Raw genomic sequence first — 17,139 nt, forward strand, 5'->3', positions numbered from 1 at the left:
ATTTAGATAATACCTTGCTTTATATCACTTTGCTTTATTGCACTTCACAGATACTATGCACGTTTGTTATTGTTGTTGGTTTCTGAAAAATGACACGAAGTCACATAATAGCCTCATGAAAATTAATGGCATTTCATTAATTATATCTTTTATGTAACTTAACCAGCGGTAGCTCATTCTTTCTTTGGGTCAATTCATTTTAGAGGCATAAATAGCTCAGTGTAACTCTAGGTGGTTAGGCACTTTGACTTTGTCATCTTCTAGTGTATCAAACGTAATTAATAAAATTGTCTTTAACTCTTTCTTGAAACATAAATAAAATGCAAAACTTTTTAATTTATTCAACTTTCCCCCCCTGTAATTAATGTTGCCAAAGCTTGGACCCAATAGGTTACTTACTAAAAGATAGGTGATCTCATTACCAGATTCTCTCCCCATATGTAAGAGATTATTTTTTCCTAATGTGACTTTAGGTGTGGGAACTGCCACTGTCTTCCAGGTTAAGCTAAATTATGGTCGACATTTTATGCAGCATTTTATGGATTAAAATTGGGCCAGTTATTGTGTTTGTAGCTTCTTGGAGTAAGTGGGTCCCCCCTGAAGACAATTGGCCCTAATGGAAGTAGTACCTGTCATATCTGACACAACATGGACATGGTGGGCATTTAATTTTTGGTATGTCTGATTTGAGTGCATATATTCCTTTCCTGCTTTATTTGAGAATTACTTATATTTAAGGCATATTATGATAAGGAAGAATTTTAGACTATCAAAGAATGTAGAGTGATTTAGATTTTTATGTCTGGGAATGGTCTGATTTCAAACTGTCCTGGGGGTTATGGTCTTCCAAGGACTGTTGTGTCTATATGTCCCTCCTTTCCCCGAAGAAGATCATTTCTCCACCTAATCTAAAGGCAGGGAACTCCTGAGAATTATGTTTCTAGTTTCTGTGCACTAGATAAAATAGCCACCTCTGCCAATTTTCATAGTCTGGCCTCATGAACCAGACTAGTGTAGGAGATGAACCTCTAAGTATTTTTGTAGATGCTCTTTATTAAGTTGAGGTAGTTCTACTCTACTCCTAGCTTATTGTGAGTTTATTATTTTTTATCATGAATGAGTAGGAAAAATACTCCTAGATCAACTCAGATGAAACCACAAGAAGAAGGTATGGCTTTTCTCTTGGTATTTGGCTGTAGTAGAGTTAGTATTGATAAAAATTCTGTTACTAGGGCATTCTTCTCCTAGCTTGGGTTAGGGAGAAAAGGTTTTTTGTTTTTGTTTTTGTTTTTTTATTTTGGAACTATTTTAAAATATCTATCGGTCCTGAGTTGGAGGCTTCTGAAGCACTCTGTCTGAGATATATGAAAGGCAATAAGGAAACCCAGGGAAACAACTGCCTCAAGTCCCAAGGTCCCTAGGCTGTCTGCTATCTTCTTTCTGTATTTCAGAATCTTCCTATCATTCTTTGTTATGTTATGTCCAGGGTATTCTAATTTAAAGAGGGGAGATCTGGGGTGCCCAGGTGGCTCAGTCGGTTAAGCATCCAAATCTGGCTCAGGTCATGATCTCGTGGTTTGTGGGTTTGAGCCCCGCATCGGGCTCTGTGCTGATGGCCAGCTCAGAGCTTGGAGCCTGCTTCAGATTCTGTATCGCCCTCTCTCTCTGACCCTCCCCTGCTCACACTGTCTCTCTCTCTCTCTCAGAAATAAATAAAACATTTTTAAAAATTAAAAAAATAAATAAAGAACTTGGTGGCTAACATGGTGGAGAAGAGGAATCTGTACTTCCTGAGTCTCTCAAAAAAAGAAGGGCTGAAGCCATAGGACTTTTGTGGTAGGAACCCCTCCCTAAGGAGAAAGAAAAAATGAAGAAGAGAGGAGAGAAGACTTCAAGGTCACCTAGATATGGGTCCAAGTGCCTACATCCCCCATGTTCTTGTAAACTGAAACGACTTAATCAGACTGCATGTTTATGTGTGTTACCATATATGGGAGACAAAGAAATAGAAAATGTATTTAAAAACTATGCCATGTGATGTGGGCTGCTCAGTTCTTTTGGGTACGAACCCAAATGAGCAGTGCCGGCACGAATAAAGTTGCTTCCTGGAAAGAAAAGCCTCGGTGTCACAACTCTCTGTGCAAGAATCCTGCAACACTTTGAACCCCAAGAGTCTGGAAGGAAAACAGACAGAGTCTACCAGGGAGAAAGTGGGAAAACTGGACAGCCCCCATAGGTGTATGATTGTGAACTAGGGGAGATAAAATGGGCTGCAATGGCACAGAGGAGAGGGATCCTCTTCTATGGAGAGACAAAGAGCGGCTGTGGAAGCATAGGACTATATCTGGACAAGAGAAAAACCTTGGACTGGGGCAGAGAGGGATCCCATCTCTAACTGCAGGGCCTTCTTCAGACAAGGGCTGGCTGCCCTGTTTGCACACCTCAGCAGGAGGGGAGTCATCTCTGGATTTGATGGTAGGTCAGAGGCACAGTCTGCAGCAGGAGAAACCGGTCCCCTCCCCTGAAGTGCTGTGACGCAGGACAGAACCAGCTGGGATCACATATCAGGGAGCATGGGGAGGCGTTTCCCCAACGCCAGGGTACACGGAGTGGGAGTTTAGGTCCCAGTCAAATGGGGGCACAGGAGTCAGTGGACCGAGAAAGACTGCCCAGTCTGTGCCAGAGGCACAGTGAGAATGGATCCAAAGGAGTTATTTGGGACACCTGGTCCATGAAGAAGGAAAGGGGGGCTGCTATTTTTCTCCCCACAACCACCAAGGCAGGCCTCAGGGGTTGGTCCCAGGGGATCCACGTGGAGGCGGGACCGCCTACACCAAGCCATGCCCCTCTGTGCTGGAAGAGAATTTCGTATCTCTTGGAGTTGGATAGATGCTGTGGAACCAGATGACCCTCTCCTCTGGACCAGCACTCTGGCGTTGCCTGGATTAATTCTAGGACAATTCTTGTTAGTTAGATATATTCTCCCTTTCCTCCGTCTTATCTCTTCCCTCCCTCTAGGCTCGTTACTCTGGTTATTGGTTTGCTTAAACAGACATTTAATCCATTCTCTTGATGCATGTTCTACACCTCCTTCTTTCCTTTCTCTCTGGAATAATCAGGCCATATAGTTTCTCTGGATAACTCTATCTTTGTTTCTTTTTCCTCATCTCCTTCCTTATTCTCCTTTATCTCTCTCTCTGGATTAAGCCTTTTAGTCTCTCTGCCTGGTCAATGTTTTGACCTTGCCCCTGTTGTTTCTCTCTTTGTATATGCTCTTCTATCAACACCGCCTCCACCCTGTTCTTTTTTTGTAGCTGATGTTTCTGTTTTTTTGCTTTTAGACTGTTCTTTGTTTTTGTTTGTTTGCTTGTTTATTTGTGTATTTGCATGTTTGTGTTTGTTTGTTTTCCTTTCTAGGGCTACTTCAAGGAACAAATTAAAGCACACCTGGTGGAGGGTCCAAAACATCACCATGATTTGGGAAATAAAATAACCAAAGTCACAACAACAGACAGCAAATAACACTCTTCTAAAAATACCTCCTGAAGGGCCAGGCCTTGGACAGTGTATGACCACCCCCCCCCCTTTAATATAGCAGTGCTTGCAGCTGCAGAGCACATAACAAGCTTTTAAAACTCACAAGGGACAGGGGCGCCTGGGTGGCTCAGTTGGTTAAGCATCTGACTTCAGCTCAGGTCATCATCTCATGGTTTGTGGATCTCATGGTTCGTGGGTTCAAGCCCCATGTCGGGCTCTGTGCTGACAGCTAGCTCAGTCTGGAGCCTGTCTTGGGCTTCTGTATCTCCCTCTCTCTCTCTCTCTGACCCTCCCCTGCTCATGCTGTCTCTATCTCTCTCTCAAAAATAAATAAAACATTAAAAAAATTTTTTAACTCACAAGGGACAGAAAACTAGCCAAAATGATGAAACAGAACAATTCTCCTCAAAAGAAATTCCAAGAAGAAGTGACCGCTAAAGAATTGATCAAAACAGATAAAAGCAACATAACTGAACAAGAATTTAGAATAATAGCCATAAAATTAATCACTGGGCTTGAAAAAAGCATAGAAGACAGCAGAGATTCCATTGCTATAGAGATCAAGGATGCTAAAACTAGTCATGATGAATTAAAAAATGATATAAATGAGTTGTAAAATAAAATGGAGGTGGCCACAGCACAGACTGAAGAGACAGAGGGGAGAATAGGTAAATTAGAAGATAAAATTATGGAAAAAGAGGAAGCAGGGAAAAAGATAAAATGACCCAGGATCATGAAAGGAGAAGTAGAGAACTAAATGATGCAATTAAATGGAACAATATCTGTATCATAGGAGTTACATAAAAAGAAGAAGAGAGAGAAAGGGGCTGAAGGGGTACTTGAACAAATCATAGCTGAGAATTTCACCAACCTGGGAAAGAAAACAGGTTCTGTTTCTGCCTTCCAAGAGGCACAGAGAACTCCCCTCAGATGTAACATGAATTGATCTTCTGCATGACATATTATAGTGAAACTGGCAAAATACAGGATAAAGAGAGAATTCTGAAAGCAGCTAGGGATAAAAGGGCCCTAACATACAAAGGGAGACCTATCAGAGTAGTTGCAGACCTATCTACTGAAACTTGGCAGGCCAGAAAGGAATGGCAGGAAATCTTCAATGTGATGAGCAGGCAAAATATGCAGCCAAGAATCCTTTATCCAGCAAGCCTATCATTCAGAATAGAAGGAGAGAGAAAGGTTTTCCCAAACAAACAAAAACTGAAGGAATTCACTACCACTAAATCAGCCCTACAAAAGATCCTAAGGGGGACTCTTTGAGTGAAATGTTGCAAGGACCACAAAGTACCAGAGACGCAACTACAAGCATGAAACCTACAGATAACACAATGACACTAAACCCATATTTTTCAATAATAATACTGAATGTAAATGGACTAAATGCTCCAATCAAAAGACACAGGTATCAGAATGGATAAAAAAGCAAGACCCATCTATTTGCTGTCTACAAGAGACTCATTTTAGGTCTGAGTACACCTTCAGATTGAAAGCGAGGGGATGGAGAACTATCTATCATGCTACTGGAAATAAAAAGAAAGCTGGAATAACCATACTTATATCAGACAAACAAGACTTTAAATCAAAGATTGTAACAAGAGATGAAGAAGTGCATTATATAAAATTACAGGATCTATCCATCAGGAAGAGCTAACAATTATAAATGTCTACAAACTGAATTCAGAAGCACCCAAATATATAAAACAATCACAAATATAAGCAATCTTATTGATAAGAATGTGCTAATTGCAGGGGACTTTAATACTCCTCTTACAGCAATGGATAGATCATCTAGACAGGGAATCAGTAAAAAACAATGGCCCTGAACGTCATATTGGAACACTTGGACTTGACAGATATATTTAGAACTCTACATCCCAAAGCAGCAGAATATACTTACTTCTCGAGTGCACCTGCAATATTTTCCAAGATAGATCACATATTGGGTCACAAAGGAGCCCTCAATAAATATAAAAGAATTGAGATCATGACATGCTTACTTTCAGACCACAATACTATGACACTTGAAACCAATTACAGGAAAAAGTCTGGAAAACTTCCATAAGCTTGGAGGTTAAAGAACATCCTACTAAAGAAAAAATGGGTCAATCAGGTATTTAGAGAAGAAATTAAAAAATATATGGAAACAAATGAAAATGAAAATGCTACAATCCAAGTCCTTTGGGATGCAGCAAAGGCAGTTCTAAGAGGAAGATACATTGCAATCCAGGCCTATCTCAAGAAACAAGAAAAATCCCAAATACAAAATCTAACAGCACACCTAAAGGAACTAGAAGCAGAACAGCAAAGACACCCCAAACCCAGCAGAAGAAGAGAAATAATAGAGGTCAGGGAAGAAATAAACAATATAGAATCCAAAACAAAAAACAAAAAAACAACAGTAGAACAGATCAATGAAACCAAGAGTTGGTTTTTTGAAAAAATAAACAGAATGATAAACCACTAGCCAGGCTTCTCAAAAAGAAAAGGGACAGGACACAAATAGATAAAATCACGAATGAAAATGGATTCATTACAACCCATCCCTCAGAAATACAAGCAATTATCAGGGAATACTATGAAAAATTATATGTCCTCAAACTGGACAATCTGGAAGAAATGGACAAATTCCTGTACACACACACACTACCAAAACTCAAATGGGAAGAAATACAAAATTTGAATAGATCCATAATTAGTGAAGAAATTGAACCAGTTATCAAAAATCTCCGAACAAATAAGAGTCCTGGGCCAGATGGCTTCCCTGGGGAATTCTACCAGAAATTTGAAACAGAGTTAATACCTGTCCTTCTCCAGCTGTTTCCAAAAATAGAAATGGAAGGAAAACTTCTGGACTCATTCTATGAACCCAGAATCACTTTGATTCCCAAACCAGAGAGAGACCCAGCAAAAAAAGAGAACTACAAGCGAATATCCCTGATGAATATGGATGCAAAAATTCTCAACAGGATACTAGCAATTCGAATTCAACAGCATGTAAAAAGAATTATTCACCGTGGTCAAGTGGGATTCATTCCTGGGTTACAGGGCTGGCTTAATATTTGCAAATCACTCAATGTGATACATCACATTAACAAAAGAAGAAATAGGAACCATATGATCCTGTCAATAGATGCAGAAAAAGCATTTGACAAAATATAGCATCTCTTCTTAATAAAGACTCTTGAGAAAGTCAGGATAGAAGGAACTTACTTAAACATCATAAAAGCTATTTATGAAAAACCCACAGCTAATATCATCCTCAGTGGGGAAAAACTGAGAGCTTTCCCCCTGAGATCATGAACACGACAGGATGTCCACTCTCACTGCTGTAGTTTAACATAGTGCTGGAAGTCCTAGCATCAGCAATCAGACAACAAAATGAAATAAAAAAACATCAGAATTGGCAAAGAAGAAGTCAAACTTTCACTTTACACACATGACATGATACTCTACATGGAAAACCAGACAGACTCCACCAAAAGTCTGCTAGAACTGATCCATGAATTCAGCAAAGTTACAGGGTACAAGATCAACGTACAGAAATTGGTTGCATTTTTATACACCAATAATGAAGCAACAGAAAGAGAAATCAGGAAGTTGATCCCATTCACAATTGCACAAAAAACCATAAAACACCTAGGAATAAACCTAACCAAAGATACAAGATATCTGTATGATGAAAACTACAGAAAACTTATGAAGGAAATTGAAGAAGACACAAAGAAAGGGGAAAACATTCCACGCTCATGGACTGGAAGAATAAATATTGTTAAATTATTGTTAATAAATATTGTTAAAATGTCAATACTACCCAAAGCAATCTACACATCCAATGCAATCTCAATCAAAATTGCACCAGCATTCTTCTCAAAGCTAGAACAATCCTAAAATGTGTATGGAACCACAAAAGACCCCAAATAGCCAAAGTAAAAATGAGCCAAAATCAGGAGGCATCACAATCCCAGACTTTAGCCTCTACTACAAAGCTGTAATCATCAAGATGGTATGGTATTGGCACAAAAACAAATAAACCAGTGGAATAGAATAGAGAATCCAGAATTGGACCCACAGTTGTATGGCCAACTAATCTCTGACAAAGCAAGAAAAGAGTATCCAATGGAAAAAAGATAGTCTCTTTGACAAATGGTGCTGGGAGAACTGGACAGCAACATGCAGAAGAATGAAACTAGACCACTTTCTTACACCATACAGAAAATAAACTCAAAATGGATGAAGGACCTGAATGTGACACAGGAAACCATCAAAACCCTAGAGGAGAAAGAAGACAACAACCTCTTTGACCTCAGCTGCAGCAATTTCTTACTCAACACATCTCCTAAGGGAATTAAAAGCAAAAATGAACTATTGGGACCTCATCAAGATGAAAAGCTTCTGCACTGCAAAGGAAAGAGTCAACAAAACCAAAAGGCAACTGATGGAATGGGAAAATATAGTTGCAAATGACATATCAGATAAAAGACTGGTATCCAAAATCTATAAAGAGCTTACCAAACTCCACACCCAAAAAACAAATAGTCCAGTGAAGAAATGGGCAGAAGACATGAATAGACACTTTTCCATAAAAGTCATCCAGATGGCCAACAAACACATGAAACGATGCGTCACTCATCATTAGAGAAATACAAATCAAAACCACACTGAGATACCACCTCAGAGTGGCTAAAATGAATAAATCAGGAGACTGTAGATGCTGGCAATGATGTAGAGAAATGGGAACTCTCTTGCACTGTTGGTGGGAATGCAAACTGGTGCTGCCGCTCTGGAAAACAGTGTGGAGGTTTTTGAAAAAATTAAAAATAGAACTACCCTATGACCCAGCAATAGCACTGCTATGAATTTAGTCAAAGGATACAAGAGTGCTGACTCATAGGGGCACACGTACCCCAATGTTCATAGCAGCACTTTCAACAATAGCCAAATCATGGAAAGACCTAAATGCCCATCAACTGATGAATGGATCAAGAAGATGTGGTTTATATATATAATGGAATACTACATGGCAATGAGAAAAAATGAAATCTGACCATTTGCAGTAACATGGATGGAACTGTAGGGTTTTATGCTTAGTGAAATAAGTCAGTCAGAGAAAGACAGATACCATCATATGTGGATCTTGAGAAACTTAACAGAAGACCATGGGAGAAGGGAAAGGGGAAAAGTTACAGAAAGGGAGGGAGGCAAATCATAAAAGACTCTTAAATGCCAAGAACAAACGGAGGGGTGATGGGGGTTGGGGGAGAGGGGAAAACGGGTGATGGGCATTGAGGAGGGCTCTTGTTGGGATGAACAGTTTCTGTTGTATGGAAACCAATTTGACAATAAAGCATATTAAAATAAATAAACAAACAAACATTAAAAATATTTTAAGATTTTTTGTGCAATTGTGAATGGGAGCAGTTTCTTGATTTCTCTTTCTGTTGCTTCATTGTTGATGTATAAAAATGCAACTGATTTCTGTACGTTGATTTTGTACCCTGCAACTTGGCTGAATTCTTGAATCAGTTCTAGTAGGCTTCTGGTGGAGTCTGTCGGGTTTTCGATGTAGAGTATCATGTCATCTGCGAAGAGTGAAAGTTTGACTTCTTCTTTGCCAATTCTGATGCCTTTGATTTNCTCTTGCTTAAGTACAAAAAAAAAAAAAATTTTAAGAAAACAGGGAAGACCTGGGTGGGGGGAAGGGTTATTCCACCTTGGTGGAACAGAGAGTCTTTAATGAACTCCTTGAAATTAGTTATTTTGGGATGAAAGGTATTATTCTGTGAAAGACATTTCTCATATGACAGACCATGAAAATTGAAGTAAGGGTTGATTCACAGAGGAACCTTCATAGTATTAGTATATATACAATTTTCAGAGAAGGTATGAATTTCAGGAGAAATATACTAGGTAGTAGAAGAAAATTTAGTGCTTTCGTTTGAGTTACCCCAGAAGCAGACTCAGAAGCAAGGATTTGAAGACAAGTAGTTTACTGGAGAGTTGATTCCATAAATGACCAGTAGGGAGGAGAGAAAGTGCTATAGGAAAAAGAATTGTGTCTTATCAAGCCAGTTACCCTTCTGGGAAATTGGAACCCAATCTCACTGTGGAATTCTGTGTAGCAGTATAGAACATTCTTCAGAGTTATTCAAACCCAGAAGAAAAGAAGATGGGGTATGTATATAACAATTCTGCACCCATTATTCACTGAGGATTGCTTGTGGGAATGTTCTTTTGCTAGCCCTTCTGGCTTGTCATAATTATTCACAGAAAAATGTGCATAATTCCAAAAATAGTGCGCTGGCAGAGTTTGTAGGAATTTGTAGTAAACAACCTACAGATTGCCTATCAAGTTGAATCCAAGGTAATATGGGTGGGGCCTAGCAGTGCCTTCTTCAATCCATCTTTTATACTACTTAGATTACTTGCCCACCACCTAGAAGAGACTCATTTTAAATTTTTTTTTAAGGTTTTTTTTATTTCTAGAGAGAGAGCGTGAGCAGGGGAGGGTCAGAGAGAGAGGGAGTCACAGACTGAAACAGGCTCCAGCTCTGAGCTGGCAGTCAGCACAGAGCCCGACGCGGGTCTCGAACCCACGAACCGTGAGATCATGACCTAAGCGAAAGTCGGACGCTTAACCGACTAAGCCACCCAGGCGCCCCTCATTTTAGATTTAAAGACACCTGCAGATTGAAAGTGAGGGGATGAAGAACCATTTATTATGCATATAAATGGACATCAAAAGAAACCTCAGTACTAATACTTATATCAGACAAAGTAGACTTTAAAACAAAGACTAGCAAGAAATGAAAAAGGGCACTATATCATAACAAAGGGGACAATCCAACAATAAGATACACAATTGTAACCATTTATGCACCCAACATGGAAGCACACAAATATAAAACAATAACAACCATAAAAGAACTTATTGATAATAATACAATAATAGTAAGGGACTTGAACAGCACCCTTACATCCATGTATGGATCATCTAAACAGAAAATAAACAAGGAAAAAATGGCTTTGAGTGATATACTGACTGGATGGACTTAGAAATATTCACAACATTTCATCCTACAGCAGCAGAATACACATTCTTTTCAGGTGCAAATGGGATTGTCTCCAGAATTCATCACATATTAGGTCACAAATAAGGCCTCAACAGATACAAAGAGATTAGGTGCAAATGGGAGATTCTCCAGAATAGATCACATAATGGTAGCAAATCAGACCTCAACAAACACAAAAAGATTAAAAATAATTTTTTTTTTTTGAGCACAATGCTATGAAACCCGAAGTCAACCACAAGAAAAAGTTTGGGAACACCACAAATACATGGAGGTTCAAGAACATGCTCCTAAAGAATGGATGAGTTGGGGCACCTGGGTGGCTCCCCAGTCGGTTGAGCATATGACTTCGGCTCAGGTCATGATCTCACAGTTCATGGGTTCAAGCCCCACGTCGGGCTCTGTGCTGGCAGCTAGCTCAAAATCTGGAGCCTGTTTTAGATTCTGTATCTCCCTCTCTCTTTAACCCTCCCCTGCTCACGCTGTGTGTGTGTCTCTCTCTCAGAAGTAAATAAAAAAACATTAAAAAAGTTTTAAAAAAGAATGAAGGAGTCAACCAGGAAATTTAAAAAGAAATAAAAAATATGTATGGAAGCAAGTGAAAATGACAACACAGTGGTCCAAAGCCGTTGGGATGGATTAAAAGCAGTTCCAAAAGGAAATTATATAGCAATACAGGTCTACCTCAAGAGGCAAGAAAAATGCCAAATAAAAAACCAAATCTTACACCTAAAGGGGTTAAAAAAAGAAAAACAAATGAAACCTAAAGCCAGCAGAAGCAGGGGGATAAAGATTAGAACAGAAATAAATGATATAGAACCCCCCCAAAGAGTAGAACAGATTAATGAAACTAAGGGTTGGTTCCTTGAAAAAATTAATACAATTAATAAACCTCCAGCCAGACTTATCAAAAAGAAAAGAGAAAGTACCGAAATAAAATCACAAATGAGAGAGGAGCAATAAAAACCAACACCACAGAAATACAAACTGCCAGAAGAGAATATTATGGGGGCACCTGAGTGGCTCAGATGGTTAAACATCCAACACTTGATTTTTGTCTCAGTTCATGATCTCATGGTTCCATGAGATGCAGCCCTACATCAGGCTTCTACACTGACAGTGTGGAGCCTGCTTGGGTTCTCTCTCTTCCTCTGCTCCTCCCCTGCTCACGAGCATGCACTCTCTCTCAAAATAAATAAACATTTAATAGTAAAATAAACCACAATTTTTAGAACAACATAAAGAAGACAATATTATGAAAAATTATATGCTAATAAATTGGGACAATCTGGAAGATACGGATACATTTTTAGAAACATAGAAACACCCCAAACTGAAGCAGGAGGAAATAGAAAACTTGAAAAAAAAAAAAACTGAACAGAATTTCAAGAATTTGAAATCAGAAAAGAATTTGAATCTGCAATAAAAAAGTCTCCCAACAAAAGAAGTCCAGGGCCAGATGGCTTCACGGGTGAATTTTAACAAACTTTTAAGGAAGAGTTAATACCCATTCTTCTCAAAGTATTCCAAAAATAGAAATAGAAGGAAAACTTCCAAAGTCATTCTATCAGGCCAGCATTACCTTGACACCAAATCCAGACAAAGATTCCCGTAAAAAGGAGAAATGCAGGCCAATATTCCTGATGAACATGAATTCGAAAATTTTAAATAAAGGCAGATATCATATGTTTTCATTCATATGTGGATCTTGAGAAACTTAACAGAAGACCATGGGGGAAGACATTTCTAGACACAAATAATGAAGCAGAAGAAAGAGAAATTAAGAACTCAATCCTATGTACCAATGCAACAAAAACAACAAGATACTGAAGAATAAACCTAACTAAAGAAGTGAAAGACCTGTACTCTGAAAACTATAAAACACTGATGAGGATGAGCACTGTGTGTTATATAGAAACCAACTTGACAATAAACTATTAACAAAACAAAACAAAACAAAACAAAAAAACACTGACGAAGAAAATTGCAAGGACACAGAGACTTGGAAAGACATTCATGCTCATGGATTGGAAGAAGAAATATTGTTAAAATGTTTATACTATCTACTGGAATCTACACATTTAATGTAATCCATATAAAAATACCAACAGTACTTTTCATAGAGCTAGGACAAACAATCCTAAAATTTGTATGGAACCCCCAAAGACTTTAAATAGTGACAGCAACCTTGAAAATGAAAAGCAAAGCCAGAAGCATCACGATTCTGGATTTCAGGCTATATTACAAAGCTGTAGTAATCAAAACAATATGGCAATAGAACAAAAATAGACACATAGATCAATGAAACAGAATAGAAAATATAGAACTGAACCACGACTACATGGTCAATTAATCTTTGCCAAAGCAGGAAAGAATATCCAATAGAAAAAGACAGTCTCTTAAACAAATGGTGTTGAGAAAACTGGACAATAACATGCAAAAAGATGAAACTGCACTACCTTCTTTCACCATACACAAAGATAAATTCAAAATGGGTGAATAATCTAAGAGTTGATGTCAGCTCACCACCTCTTATGCTAGATACAAAGTGTAATTAGTTCAGCTCATTTCTTTGAGTGTCCCCTTTGCAAACCTTTCCATCAAACCACATGAAGACCCTCTCATCCCACCTGCCCACTGTCATGTTGGCATTGGTGCTCCTCATGTGTAACAGGTGTTTATGCACCATGAATCTGGCACTGAATAAAATTAATACCCCATGCAAAGGATCCTTTATCTGAGCATTAAAATTTATAGTCTCATTCTACTCCAGCTTCTGTAACTCATCTCTCATATTCTTTATTTTTCCTAACTTCCAACTGAGAATATGACCATAGAGTCCAGGTATGGCCTGGAATGAAAGCAAAGTGTGTTGACGGAGAGATGTTATAAAAATGATTTTGTCTAATAGTGGGAAAGTGGGACCCACAGGAAAATCGTGAAAGTTTCCATAATATTTGCCTTGACGTTTTAAGTTCAATACTGATAAGGGAAGATTCAAGCAGAACAAATTTCCAAACAGCTACCATATGCCCCAGGATTGCCTGAAAATACACTTTGGGAGTTTAGTCCACTTCTCTGGATTTCAGTGGGAAGCCAAGGCCAAGAAAAATGGGTCACTCCTGCTGTTGCAGCCCAGCTGAGGTACTATGGTACAATGCAGTGGTTGCTATGGATATAGCTTCTCCACCCTAAGGCTCACATCTCTTCCTCAACTCCATCTAGAAAGAATCTAAGGATCCACTTCCCAGATACTTTTAAAGAGAGAGGGCCCTGCCAGGTTAGAGATTTTTCAGAAGCCACCAAGCATTTCCTTTTCTCCCCTGAAGAAGAAAAATTGTGTGCTTTCGTTTTCAAGATTGTGGAACAAAATGAAAATATCCTTTGGATGAAAAGAATCATAATGTTAGGAGAAGCATGAAGAATGATTAACCAAGAAAGGTGGACTTTCCCAGTATCTTCCAAAAAGCCTGATGAAAGCCAGGGTGTAATCAAGCTCTTACTCATCATAGAATTGTTCTTTTAACAACTAAGCTCTGGCATACAACACATGGAGAAAATTGTAGTCTGGACTTTTACCCCAAGTTAGTAGCAACATTCAGCTTGGGAATTTAGAAACCATATAATTTCCTTGAAAACTCTTAGCAGAGAACAGTGGGAGTCAGTGTCACTATAATTAATTGGGAAGATAAATCCAAGGGTTGCCCCAGTAACTTGTTCTCAACAGTGACCCGTTAGCTGCCCCCAGGACAGCAGCCATGCCTTTACTTTCTGCCCCTGTGTCTTCATCATCTAGTAAAATTAGGAGGCTGCACTCTCTGCTCACTGGCAGTCCGTCCTGTTTGGTGATCAAACAGTCTTGCATGAAAAATATCAGAAAGCCTCAGACTTGCGTGTCAGCAGGTTCTCATTGTTGATGCAGTAAAACAAAGATGCTTCTCTATATGGAAAGGTGAAGATATGATGGAGGAGCATAGTGGAGGACAAGGTATCTTGGAGCAGGTGTACCAGTGACAGTTGAGCACTACAGCAGGAGCTTGTCTCAGAAGTACCCAGGGATAAACCTATGAGAAGCAAGTAAAGGAGGTAGACCACAATGTTGTCTGTTAGGCAGGTTTTTACCCACTTGGAGGAAGAACCCTAGTCTGAGATTCCATATCTAGCCCAGAATCGGCTATAGTGAAATGTGGTTGTTTTTACTTTGTCTGCTTCTTCCTGGGGTTTCAGTGGTCAAGGCTGCCATGTAGCCTTGCAGTGGTATGAAACATTTTGGGCTGTAGAAAGAGGGCTTTGTCAGCCAGACACTGGTAACATGGGATGCATATTCACCTTACTGTGGGACAGTAGGCTATGATAAATGCATTTACTTCTCTCCTTTCCTCTCATCTCACAGCAAACTCTTGATTTCTTGGAAGACAATAGCTGCAAGAGGAGGAAGTTCTGCCTGCCATAAGGTGACTCCTGTGTGTGACTGGCCACAGGGAATGTGATGATTTGTGGACTTACTGGGGACAAACGGAACAGAAGCAGAAGCTCCTTCAGGCTGTGCCACTCGGGGGTGAGCAGTTTGATTTCACAAGCAACACTTCAGGGGATCTGGCCCACAGTGGGTTAGTGAGAGTGACACATTCCATACTCCCAATGTTTAGCCTATTGAGCTACTAGAGCCAAATACCATTGTGAGAGAAGTCACTGAGAGGACTGAAGAGAGAAATGTTCACTGAGCTTCATGGAAGAGTCAGTGTATAAGTGCCAGCTTTTCAGCATATCCTCTTAAGTAGGTTAATCCTGTGACCTACTGTGAGTCCCACCATCCTCACAGGCTAGCAAAACCCAAGGGGTGGTTGGCAAATTCTGGATTTACAGTTTATGTCCTATTGAGTAGCACCCAATGTCTCTGGTTTCCGGTCTCTTCTATAAAATGCTTGAGCTAAAGTAAATGCTCTATAAGCACCGTGTCATTCCACAGGCCAGTAACTCATCAGTGATTATAACTAAGGGTAGAAACAAGTAAGATATAAAGCTAATCTTTCACTTAAGGTTGAGAAATCACCAACAATTGGTTTACTCCCATTTTAAAATATTTTGTCACCGCATTTGGAAACAGTAGGTACTCTGGATTTGGGTATTCTGGGTAAAGTCCCAGCTATGTGACCTAAGTTCTCTGGAACTCTCTAAGCCTCAGTTTCTGCTTCTGTAGAAAAAGGAGTTTGTGGTTATGGTGAAGAGTAATAGAAATACTGAATTTCAGTGACCAGCACAGAACAAGCATAGATCCTCAACAGATGATGTTTATGACAACTTGGGCCACAGAATGTGTTACATTATTAAAAGGGATATTCAAAGGGAATATTACTAACATTACTGTTATGTTTACTTATAAACTGATAATATCATTAAAAATAATAAAATATATAACTACAAAAATGTCAATAACCCTGCCTACTGCTGATGCTCTATTTAAGCATTATATTAATGATCATAGCATTATAGTTAGACTTTGAGGAACAAGAGAAAACATTAGCATCATATGTCAGGTGAGTTGCATACTTTATCTTACTTAATTCTCATAGGAACATGAACAGGTATCCTACCATCTTCATTTCACTAAGGGTGAAAGTGAAGGTCTCAAGGTTCGCTAACTTTGCAAAGATGACCCATCTCAGGGATTAGAACACACTGTTTAGCTAGTATTGAATTCAGGTCCATCTGATTCAAGAACCAACTGACTAAACTACTTCGCTATCAGTCTGGCCACCTTCTTGGATAGGCAAATACCTTAATCATATTTCTTTAAAAGCTTGTTGTTGCTGACTTTAGGTTAAGGACAGCAGGGATGATGTTGTGGAAGGAGATGCCCATGGAAATGGGGAATGGCACCACTGTCCAGGAATTCACCTTGGAGGGGTTCCCTGCCTTCCAACACCTGGGAAAGATCCTCTTCCTGGTGCACCTGCTGGCATACCTGGCATCCATTACAGGCAATGCTCTCATAGTGACCATCACCTGTGCCGACTCCTGGTTCCAGACACCTATGTACTTTTTTCTTCAGCATTTTCTCCTTCTTTGTGTGTTGTTTCATAAGTGCTGTTATTCCCAAGTTGCTGGTCATCTTTCTTTTAGGCAGGCAAACTATTTCCTCTCTTGCCTGTTTCATACAAGCCTTTATGTTTCTATTTCTGGGAACAGCAGGTTTCCTCCTCATAGCAGTGAGGTTTCCCTTCCCCTATGATCATCTGTTAAGTTTCTCAAATTCCACATATGAATGAAATCATATGATACCTGTCTTTCTCTGACTTATTTCACTTAGTATCATAGTCTCCAGTTCCATCCATGTTGTTGCAAATGGCAAGATTTCATTCCTTTTTATCGCTGAGTAGTATTCCATTGTATACATATCCCATATCTTCTTTAACCATTAAACAGTTGATGGACATTTGGGCTCTTTCCATAATTTGGCTATTATTGATAGTTCTACTTATAAACATTGTGGTGCATGTGCCCTTCAAGTCAGCAT

General features: G+C 39.3%; 1 protein-coding gene across 1 annotated transcript in view; it reads left to right on the top strand.

The window, feature by feature from the left end:
• Positions 1-16,658, top strand: part of LOC144216996 (olfactory receptor 6C74-like) — a gene marked incomplete at its 3' end in the record, with an annotated part of 18,169 nt that extends 1,511 nt beyond the window's left edge. Inside the window, exons 2-3 of the mRNA XM_077746464.1 lie at positions 15,104-15,232; positions 16,443-16,658. Of these exons, the coding sequence (XP_077602590.1) occupies positions 15,104-15,232; positions 16,443-16,658 (345 nt within the window). The remainder of the gene's footprint in view (positions 1-15,103; positions 15,233-16,442) is intronic.
• Positions 16,659-17,139: the final 481 nt, after the last annotated feature.

This window comes from Crocuta crocuta, unplaced genomic scaffold (genome assembly GCF_008692635.1).
Source record: "Crocuta crocuta isolate KB4526 unplaced genomic scaffold, BGI_CrCroc_1.0 scaffold28, whole genome shotgun sequence".
In the NCBI taxonomy this organism is placed as follows: Eukaryota; Metazoa; Chordata; class Mammalia; order Carnivora; family Hyaenidae; genus Crocuta; species Crocuta crocuta.